Below are 10,757 nucleotides of genomic sequence, written 5' to 3'. Positions count from 1 at the left end.
ACATACTGGAGCAGCACGGGTGGATAAAAATCCTAACAGCCTTGTGTCATGCGAAAGCTTTGGACTCTCTCCACTGGACTCAGGTGTATGTAAAAGCTAAAGGTAAAGGCAGCGGCGTAGCGTGGGTTATCAGCACCCGGGGCAAGGCAAGTAATTTGCGCCCCTAACCCGGAGCAAGGCAATTAATTTGCGCCCCCTAACCCGGGGCAAGGCAAGTACAGTAATTTACTCTCCCAAGCAGCAGCAGCGAGGCTTCTCTTTCCCCGCGCTCTCCTGGAGCTGCCTCTTTTCTTTCCTTTTTTCCCTTTCTCCAAGGCTTTTCGCTTTCTCTCCTTAATTGATTCCTCCTCCACACTGCAGCGTTTCCTGGCTGCTTCCCCCCCCTTCCCCTCTCCTCCTCGCTCTGCTTGCCTTGCCCTGCCCTGCCTGAGGGCGCCCTGAGGAGACTCCGCTCTCCTTTTTGACCAGGCGAGGTGGAAAAGTCTCTTCCCGCCCCCTCGCCAGACTCCCTGCTCAGCTCGGCTCACTACCCAGGCGGCCAGTGGAGAGAGAGCCGCAATTACAATAAAGCTCCTCTCCCTCCGCTTCGCCAAGCTGTCAAAGCCCCGGCAGCAGCGGCAACGGCAGCAGCAGGCGCAGCCAGACCCCCGCCAACCAGCCAGCCCGCCCGCCCGCCCGCCCGGCTTCCTCTCCTTTTTTTGCCCGCGGCAGAAGGCTTCGCTCTCCCCCTTCCGCGACCTCCTCGCCAAGCCGAGCGAGCGCGGGCTCCCTAACCCGTGGATTTTAGTAGGGGCAGAGAGCTGCTAGTGCGAGCGCGCCCCCGCCCATGTTGCGCCCGGTGCGGCCGGCCCCCCTGGCACCCCCCACGCTACGCCACTGGGTAAAGGGACCCCTGACCATTAGGTCCAGTCGTGGCCAACTCTGGGGTTGCTGCGTTCATCTTGCTTTATTGGCCGAGGGAGCCAGCGTACAGCTTCCGGGTCGTGTGGCCAGCATGACTAAGCCGCTTCTGGTGCACCAGAGCAGCGCACGGAAACGCCGTTTACCTTCCCACCGGAGAGGTACCTATTTATCTACTTGCACTTTGACGTGCTTTCAAACTGCTAGGTTGGCAGGAGCTGGGACCGAGCAACGGGAGCTCACCCCATCGCGGGGATTCGAACCGCCGACCTTCTGATCAGCAAGTCCTAGGCTCTGTGGTTTAACCCACAGCATATATATGTGTAAATCATAGAATTGTAGGGTTGGAAGGAGACCCCAAACGTCATCTAGTCCAAGTCCCTGCAATGCAGGAACCTCAGCTCAAGCATCCATGACAGATGGCCATCCAACCTCTCCTTAAAAACCTCAAAGGAAGGGGAATCCACACCCTTCCCACAAGGGAGACCATTCCACTGATCTTAACTGTTAAAAAAAGGGAACTGTTGTCGGGCTCTTCTAATACTATTGTCCGAAAAGTTCAGGCCAAACTCTCTATCACACATACAAACACATGGCTGATGTCAGACACAGAGTTGCATTTGCTATCCCTCACAAACATGTTTTTCTCCAGCTCTGTCACTTCCCATCAAATCACACAATGGCTCCAGGATGTTGCAGAGAGGAGCTTTGTTCCTGTTGTAATTACAGAAATCATGGTGATTTTCTATAGCCGAAGCCCAAGAGAGATTTCTGGACGTTGCCCAGGCTTCAGAATCAAGGCCGACATGAGGTTACTCATTGCATCGTTCCTGGGGGAATAATATCTCTGTCGGAGGCAGAGTGAGTCAAGATTTAGAGCAGGTAAAAGTGGGGGAGATGTGTGTGTGATCCTTAAAAGCTCTGAAGTCACCAGTGACCACTAGCTCCATGGGTGATGACGCTGCAGCTTTGGTCTTGCATGAGATTCCCTTCCACAAGCTCTCAGGAGAGGTGCAGGAGCTACAGCCAGAATGGTATCCCTGCTGTTGCTACTTCTGCTGCTGCTATTGATGCCTCATGGGGTCTTTGGAAACCACAAGGCAAAATGCCATCTGAATCTGATCAGGGAAGAAAATGGAGCGCAGAATTTCTTCCGGCCTGGAGACTTCCTCGTTAGTGGGGTCATCTCTCCAAAACAATTTTTCGATCAGTTTCCATATATCTTTTCTCAGCCCCCATTAACTAGGTTTGATGAGTAAGTAACTGTATTCTGGTGTCTCTTATGCTTCTTTACACACACACACACACACACACACACACGAGAGAGAGAGAGAGAGAGAGAGAGAGAGAGAGAGAGAGAGAGAGAGAGAATGAAGTCCACTCCCTACTTACTAGGGAAATTGCCCCTATTTCATGACTGGGACCATCATGATGTTGCTGGACTTCATTTCCCTGACTCCTGGTCACTGGCTATGCTGCCAGGGGGGCTGATGGGAATTGGAGTCCTGCAACATATGGAGGGCCACAGGTTTATAACACACCTGTCTTGTTTCCCTTTGTCATCCCTGCTTTGTTGCTTGCTCAAAGGAATCTGATCAGGGATAAAAAGGATGCATTGAGTATATGCCATGACTGGATATGGTGGTGGGGATAAACTTGTAGGCTGAGCTCTCCATTTCAGCAACTGGGCATCTATGCAAGAAGACAACGAGACCCCCAAAGTGACTGCAACCTTGGCAACAAGGCCCCTACATTTCACGAACCTTCAAAAAAGAATGTCTTCGTTCAGTTTTGATTTTTGAAAGTTGTGTGTTTTTCTGCTGCTTCAATGAAGAGAGTACACCTCACCATTTTTATTCTGAAGTGGGGAATTGATTTTCAACTTGAAACAAGGATATGTCTCTTCTCACCCCTCACTACAAACCTACAAGCTGCCCTTTGGTGATCATATCATAGTTATTTTCATTAAATGGTGAAGAGCAGTTTCACATTGTTTTTATTAATCTGTTTATTGCAGTGTGGCAGCTAGACGCTACTGGCACATCTTATCCTTCCTGTTCACTATCCAAGAGATCAACAGAGACTCCAGGATCTTACCTAACATCACCTTGGGCTATAACCTCTATGAGAACTTTTTCGATGCAAGGATGACTTCCGATGTCATGCTAGACCTGCTTTCGGGTGGGGAAAGCAACATCCCAAACTATACCTGTGGAAAAGAGAATAATAACCTGCTGGGTGTTCTTGAAGGGGCCAATTCTGTAATCTCAAAACAGATTTCGACCATGTCAGGAATCTACAAAATCCCACAGGTATGAAGGAGGGCATAAAACCCAAATTTTCTTCAGAGGAGTCAAGATTTTTACCTTGAGACCAAAACAAATCACTAATCTCTCCCTTCCCTCACTAGATCAGTTATGGCTTTAATACTCAGACTCTGGATGATAAATCCCAGTTCCCTTTTGTCTACCGGATGCTCCCCAAAGAAGATACTCAGTCCCAGGGGATTATCAAGCTGCTCCTGCATTTCGGATGGACATGGGTTGGCCTCTTTGCTCCAGACAATGAGAATGGAGAAAGGTTTGTGGGTGCCCTGTCATCTCAGATGATCCTCCGTGGAATCTGTGTTGCCTTCACACATAGGCTATCAGAAAGCAATCCATATCGATCACTTGTGCCAAATGTGCCAGTTATGATATGGAGACAAGTCAATGTATTTCTATACTATGAGAACACTTACACGGGATGGATACCAGTCATGGTCCTACAAGAAAGATACCATAAAGAAGCTGAGGCAAGAGTTTGGATCACAACAGATTTTCATGACATCAACTATAATTTACTTATGGGTCCAGAGTTTTTCCATCCCATCCATGGTTCCTTCTCCTTTGTAATGAAGACCAAAAAAAGAACCATACATGACTACTATACACCATCTTCATACCTCCTGTATTGGTTTTGGAGAAAAGCATTTTATTGCTTATATTCGAAGCATACCTTGTCTGTGAAAGGTCGGACAAAATGCACCGAGAAGGAGAAGCTGGAGACTCTGCCCCGGGAGGAGCTGGAGAGATCCCTCTCCCAAGACAGCTACAGCACTTACTTCCATGTCCAGGCCGTGGCGCACGCTTTACATGCTGCATGTTCATCAAGGTCAAAACGGATGCCGAGGATGAGTGGGACAGACAGTTTGGGGTGTCAAAGTCTACAGCCATGGCAGGTATTTCCTTTCACCTTTTCCTAACTTCAATCCATCTTCCCGACTGTGGAATAAAATCTAGTACCAGGACAAATGATTTGTCCTTTTAAATTGATGAGGTTCTTGTGCAGATCAATATTTCTGCCCACCATGGGTATGTCAGAAGAAGACCCTCTCATTTTCCTATGGTTACTCCTTAGTGCTCTGAGAGGAGTCATCTTAGCTGAAGTTGGTGTGTCCTCATCTCCTCCTCTGTCTCTGCTGGCCTTCGGTGAGCAGCTGCAACACGGATGGAGCGGGAACACAAGCCTTCTGGTCACACAGGTCTTCCCCACGATGCTGAGATGTACACTCATTGAGCTTTTTCTATTTTAATCTTTATATACTGCCCTTTATTTTGTGTGTGTGTGTGTGTGTGTGTGTGTGTGTGTGTAAACACTGGTTGTTTTATAATATATCAACAGAACAGAATTATTAAAAATGCTGAAAGTTTCAAAACAATACCAACCAACTGTGTATTGGATAAAACAGAAGACAAAAATAATAGCCACAGGAGGGACCTTTTCCACGTGCTGGAAATGCTTATTGAAAGCAAAGATGTTAATAATAATAATAATAATAATAATAATAATAATAATAATAATAATAGGAACTTTCTAACTTTGTGTCTAGGGACACGGGTGGTGCTGTGGGTAAAACTTGCCGATCACACGGTCGGCGGTTCGAATCCCCGCAGCGGGGTGCGCTCCGGTCGTTCGGTCCCAGCGCCTGCCAACCTAGCAGTTCAAAAGCACCTCCGGGTGCAAGTAGATAAATAGGGACCGCTTACCAGCGGGAAGGTAAACAGTGTTCCGTGTGCTGCGCTGGCTCGCCAGATGCAGCTTGTCACGCTGGCCACGTGACCTGGAAGTGTCTGCGGACAGCGCTGGCTCCTGGCCTATAGAGTGAGATGGGCGCACAACCCTAGAGTCTGGCAAGACTGGCCCGAACGGGCAGGGGTACCTTTACCTTTACCTAACTTTGTGTCTATGTGCAGAAATTAGCACCAGGGGTGCAATGAAGCAGTGACTGTCGCAATTGGCACTGTTTCTGTTCTTCTACAATGTTTCATTCCACTAAGATGAGAGCCAGTGTGGTGTAGTGGTTAAGAGAGGTAGACTCGTAATCTGGAGAACCGGGTTCGTGTCTCCACTCCTCCACATGCAGCTGCTGGGTGACCTTGGGCTAGTCACACTTCTCTGAAGTCTCTCAGCCTCACTCACCACACAGAGTGTTTGTTGTGGGGGAGGAAGGGAAAGGAGATTGTTGGCCGCTTTGAGACTTCCTAGGGTAGTGATAAAGCAGGATATCAAATCCAAACTCCTCCTCCTCCTCCTCCTCCTCCTCTTCTTCTTCTTCAATGTACCCTGGGATGGAATGACTGGCTCTCAAACTGATCTAGGTCAGTGATTCCCACTGGGGGTCCCTGTAACCCACCCAGGGAGTCTGTGGCACCATTCACACAACAAAAGCACTCTGCCTGCCTGTGACTCCCAGCAACTTTCATTCCAGCTTCACCCCTTCTTAAGAGCAACCCAGTTTTCTAATACCTCCATGGGTGGAATGCATTTGGATGAGAATGGGGAGCTGCCAGGCAACTATGACCTTGTGAACTGGGTGGTGTTTCCCAACAAGTCTCATGCCAGAGTGAAAGTTGGGAGTATCGAGAGAGAGACATCCATTGACACAAAGTTCACTATCAACTCGGATGCTATTTTGTGGCCCCAGAGGTTTAACCAGGTGGGGAAAACTTTTTCTGTATGGTTCTGTTGATATACATTAATTTGTGGAATAATTCACCCAGGACTTGGACTGCAGTCCTTTGCCCAGTGCAGGGGTGGGAGCTGGCATACAAGGGTGTCCCCTTCATACCTTGAGCCCCATATCCATGAAGTGGACATGGAATATCCACATTCCATTTTGAAATCTGGAAATTTGGGTTTGACAGTGACACCAAGCAAGGAAACACTCCAGATAAGTTTTTGGGGAACGTGCCAGAAGTCCTGGCAGGGCTAGTGGTCCATGAGATGCTGCTGGGTCCATTCCAGACTCTATCAACCAATTCCATAGAGAGAAATTGTCCCCTTGATGCACCTTCCTCTCTTTGTGCTTAGACTGTGCCTTGCTCCAGATGCACCGAAAGCTGTCACCCTGGATATTTCAAGGTGATCCAAGAAGGGGAGCCGGTTTGCTGCTATGTTTGTTCTCCATGTGCGGAAGGGACCATCTCCACTCAGGAAGGTGGGTGACTCCAAGGGAGAGGCCATTTCTTGGGGGAATAGAAAGAGGGTGAAGATTCACTCAGATACATTTTCTGTTGAGATCTGAGAGCAAGGATCTAGGGCTGAATCTAGACATACCAAAAAAGTTTCAGGAAAATGTGTTGTAAACATCATAATGGGAAATCACTCTACAGTGTCATCTGGTGTCACAGTGTTATAACACATTTTAAATGCTTTTAAAAAACAACCCACTGTAGCTGAGTCACCTTCAGAGTCTGTAATCATCTCCCACAAAACAAAACACCTTAGCTGCTAAAGGTGAAGATACAGAAATGTGTCTTCACCAGGCAAAGAGAGTGGGAGAATGAAGACAGCAGAGACACCTCTGGAGGGAGGTCATTGCCTCTCAGCTTTACCTACATCCCAAGGGGATGAAAAGTGAGAAAAATTTTGTGTGTCAACTCTATGTCATTGGAGGAAAGGAGGGGTGCAACAGTGGAAATTAAATATACAATGGTACCTCCGGTTGGCACAGGATCCGTTCTGGAGCTCCAGTTGGATCCCAAGGAATTTGCAACCAGAGGTGCCTGTTCTGCACATGCGCACAGTGCAGGGAGTGCTTCTGCACATTCATGTGTGGCAAAACCTGGAAAAATACTTGCGGGTTTGCCGCATGCGTAACTCGAAGGATACACAACCAGAGGAATGCATATCCAGAGATACCATTCTATACACAAATAAAACTAAATCTTTCACATTGTTATTTCCTAACCTCCAGAATATCAGTACCCCCCTCCCCCAGAAGTATTAGAAGCTACGTGGTTATGGATGCAAGGAATACTAAAGCCACTCTTTTTCTCATTTTCAGATGCAACGCACTGCACCAAATGTTCAGAAGATCAGCATCCAAACAAGGACCAAGTTCAATGTCTTCCCAAGATTATCAACTTCCTAGACTACAAAGAGTATTGGGGGATCCTCTTGGCTTCCCTTGCTCTCTTCTTATCCTTAACCACAGGCTTTGTGCTGGCAACCTTCATTAAATACAATGAAACTCCAATAGTCAAAGCCAACAATCGGGACCTCACCTACATCCTCCTCATCTCCCTCCTTCTCTCATTTTTGTCCTCCTTCCTCTTCATTGGACGGCCAAGGAAAGTGTCTTGCCTTCTCCGCCAGACAACCTTCAGCCTCATCTTCTCAGTTGCCGTCTCTTCTGTCTTGGCAAAAACCATCACTGTGGTGTTGGCCTTCTTGGCCACTAAACCAGGAAACAGGGTGAGGAGATGGCTGGGGAAGAGTTTGGCCCACTCCATTGTCATTTCCTGCTCCAGTGTCCAAGTTCTCATCTGCACCATCTGGCTGGGGATCTCTCCTCCATTCCCTGACTCTGACATGCGCTCCCAGCCTGGAGAGATCATCCTGCAATGCAATGAAGGGTCTGTTGCCATGTTTTATGGTTCCCTCAGCTACATGGGCTTCCTGGCTGCCATCTGCTTCACGGTGGCTTTCCTGGCCAGGAATCTGCCTGGGGCCTTCAATGAAGCCAAGCTGATCACCTTTAGCATGCTGGTCTTCTGCAGTGTTTGGGTGTCCTTTGTTCCCACCTACCTGAGCACCAAGGGAAAATACATGGTAGCCGTGCAGGTCTTCTCCATCTTGGTCTCCAGTGCTGGGCTTCTGGGCTGCATCTTCATGCCCAAGTGCTACATTATTTTACTGAGGCCTGATCTGAACACAAAGGAGCATCTGACAACAAAACACTAAAGACAACATTGGATCTGTAATAGGGCGGAACTCTAATAAATAGTTCGAAGCAGTCCCCTGCAGAATTGAAATCTCTTGTTCAGTTGTTGGAAGCCGACAGAGTATCTCCTTCCCCTGTCACCTTCTCAACCATATATTTTATTAGGCTTAATTTGGGGGTAGATCCAGGAGGCTTTGCCCCACATTGGCCTGGATTGGGTGGGGGAGGAGCTGTGCGCTACCTCTTAGTAGTAAGTGAAATACTTACTAAAATACTTACTAATAAGTACTTCCTACAGCTGAATCTGGACCAGAACCACGGCTTCCTGTTGGGACAAAAACCATTTCTGGGTAGGATCCATTCTACATATCAGTTATGGTGCAGAAATACGGGTATTTCTAAAATGAAAGAAATAAAGAAAAAAGAATCTGGAAATACCCCGGAATAAATATAGTTGTGTTAATTTTTTCTTAGGCATCAGATCTCTCTTCCACCACTGAAAAACGGCCTGTTTTGCCTTCAGAGTGGCAATATTAAGGAGAAAAGTTAGATTATTCAGAGGAGCAAACTCTTCCCTGACAGAATTCCTGGTTTCAATATTTATTTTAACTGTGTAATGCATTTTATTCTGTTTTCATTTTTTGTCTCTTGTAATGGCTTCAGCTACACAAATAAATAATATTCAGATTCATATTCGGATGGGATCCAAAGCCTGTGGCTTTCTATTTTGCTTCTTTTTACACAGCACAATAATTACTTATTTCAAACTTCCATATGTCATACTATTCTCTTCTCTTTGGAGTGGTTCTAATTGAATAATTATTGTAACATTTTATTGTTGGTTTTTTTAATTATATATTGTAATCCATCCTGGGGCTTTATGGCAAAGAGCAAGTGAAAAATCTTAAAGAAATAAATAAAAATATAGAGAGTGTGAAATTATTTGTCCTTCTTTTGGTTTGTATTCAAAGCATTGTCCATCATTTTCAGCAGGCAGTGCTGAGTTGTAGTGTTTCTCCAAGGAGTTCAGAACTTGAATTAATTCTAGCTTCTCTCTACTGAAAAACGAAAAGTCATCAGTCTGTCCTCACATGCTCCAAGCTCTTTATTATTCCAGGAATCTTTTCCTGTGCCTCTCGCTTTCCTGAAATACTTTTTGAGAAGTCACTTGCATGGCAGACAGCATCCTTAATATCTTCGTAGCAAACGTTTATACATTATCTGGCTGTTTACTGTATTCCATAAGCCTTACTAAAGGACAATGATGATTTGCTACCATTTGTATTTTTTCCTCTGTGGCTGGTGGATGTTGCATGCTCCGGCACCAGGGGTGGGGGGTGGGGTGGGGCGGAGAGCAGGCGGGGATGGGGCTGGCACGCGTCCTGGGGGTGTGGTGTGGTGTGCATTCTGGGGGTGTGGCACACTGCCCATGGGGCAGTGGCACCCAGCGCGGGCATGGGGGCAGCTACGATGACACCCACCGGGATCATGCTCTGTAATTGCTAAGCTTTGGAGTTATGCTATACAGAAATATGTATATCCACACAAAACCAGCTTTATAAGAATATAGGAAACTGTGAGAGAACAAAAAAAGATTTATCGACTGCTTCAGATTCAGTAAATTTAACGTTTTAGAATATATGAGTTATGGAGACGCTTTCATAAAAGGAGTCAAGGCAACATATACTAACCAGTCAGCTAAGTTGATAGTAAATAATGCCCTGACTGAGAATTGTGAAATAGCTAAAGGAACAAAATAAGGCTGCCCATTCTCATCTTTGTTGTTTATAATAGTTTTAGAAGTATTGGCGCAAAGAATAAGATGTAATCAAGACATTAAAGGTATCTTCTTCTTCTTTTTTGGCAATCACTCGTAGCCAAATAAGATTGTCTTGCATAAACACAGTTTTAACAAGAAGTCCGTAAGTAAGAGTGGGACAGAGGCAATATAAAATTTAGCAGGTGTTAAGATTAATAAAGATAAAACTATTGGTTAAAAATATAAATGATGAGAGGAAAAATAAATTACAAGTTGTGTCTGCTGGGAGCTATAATCAAAGAAAATCTGGAGGACACCATATTAGTGGCCCCTCTATCTACAAAAAAGTGGTATGTGAATTTTGTTTAAAATAAAAATAGAGATTTAGGCCGTGTCATGGAGGTGGATAAGGCTATAAACAGCTACTAGCCTTTATGAATATGGCCTCCCTCCACTGTTTCAGGCAGGAAGACCCTGAGTGCCAATTGTTGGGCATCACATGTAGGGAAAGGGATGCTGCACTGACCCCTTCCTTAGGGCCTTCCCTTTGAGGCAACTGGTTGTCCATTTTGAGAAGAGGATGCTGGACTTTATGGACCCTTCACCTGATTCAGCTTCAGGGCTCTTCTCATGTTAATCATGTTCAGCCAAACTCAACTTTCTCCCTCCTTGAACCTTGTCAGTCTCTTGAGTCAACATGTTTTTCTCCTGCTCTGCACCTGCTCCCAGAGGAGACCTCTCTTCCACTTACAATTATCAGAACCACAGTGATCTGTTCTTATCCTCCTTGCACACCCTTCAAATGTTGCCTCTGGGAACAATAACACAAACATCAAAATCAAGAGCAGCAAGAGATTATTTACTCCACTGTGCCTGAAAAGTTTGATGTAT

At 46.2% G+C, this 10,757-nt stretch overlaps 1 protein-coding gene across 2 annotated transcripts; it reads left to right on the top strand.

The window, feature by feature from the left end:
• Positions 1 to 684: 684 nt before the first annotated feature.
• On the top strand, positions 685 to 9,046 carry LOC308580480 (vomeronasal type-2 receptor 26-like). Of its 2 annotated transcripts, XM_081182185.1 has the most exons (5): positions 685 to 3,212; positions 3,311 to 4,120; positions 5,651 to 5,878; positions 6,253 to 6,379; positions 7,229 to 9,046. In XM_081182185.1, exons 1-5 carry the CDS (start codon positions 3,048 to 3,050, stop codon positions 8,125 to 8,127), a joined length of 2,229 nt encoding a protein of 742 aa, XP_081038311.1. In that variant the 5' UTR covers positions 685 to 3,047; the 3' UTR covers positions 8,128 to 9,046. The 2 variants fall into 2 exon arrangements, with proteins under 2 accessions (XP_081038311.1, XP_081038312.1); XM_081182186.1 differs by lacking the exon at positions 5,651 to 5,878.
• Positions 9,047 to 10,757: the final 1,711 nt, after the last annotated feature.

This window comes from Podarcis bocagei (genome assembly GCF_964188305.1).
Source record: "Podarcis bocagei genome assembly, chromosome: 2".
Lineage (NCBI taxonomy): Eukaryota > Metazoa > Chordata > Lepidosauria > Squamata > Lacertidae > Podarcis > Podarcis bocagei.
The sequence above is the reverse complement of the archived record's forward strand: the minus strand, read 5'-3'. Positions and strand labels throughout refer to the sequence as shown.

What these genes read in the sequence shown, in the direction of transcription:
- LOC308580480 (XM_081182185.1), top strand. Translation starts at nt 3,048, where the DNA reads ATGACTTCCGATGTCATGCTAGACCTGCTTTCGGGTGGGGAAAGCAAC. An exon ending in GAATCTACAAAATCCCACAG is followed by an intron (nt 3,213 to 3,310) that starts GTATGAAGGAGG and finishes TTCCCTCACTAG; the next exon opens with ATCAGTTATGGCTTTAATAC. An exon ending in GGCCCCAGAGGTTTAACCAG is followed by an intron (nt 5,879 to 6,252) that starts GTGGGGAAAACT and finishes CTTTGTGCTTAG; the next exon opens with ACTGTGCCTTGCTCCAGATG.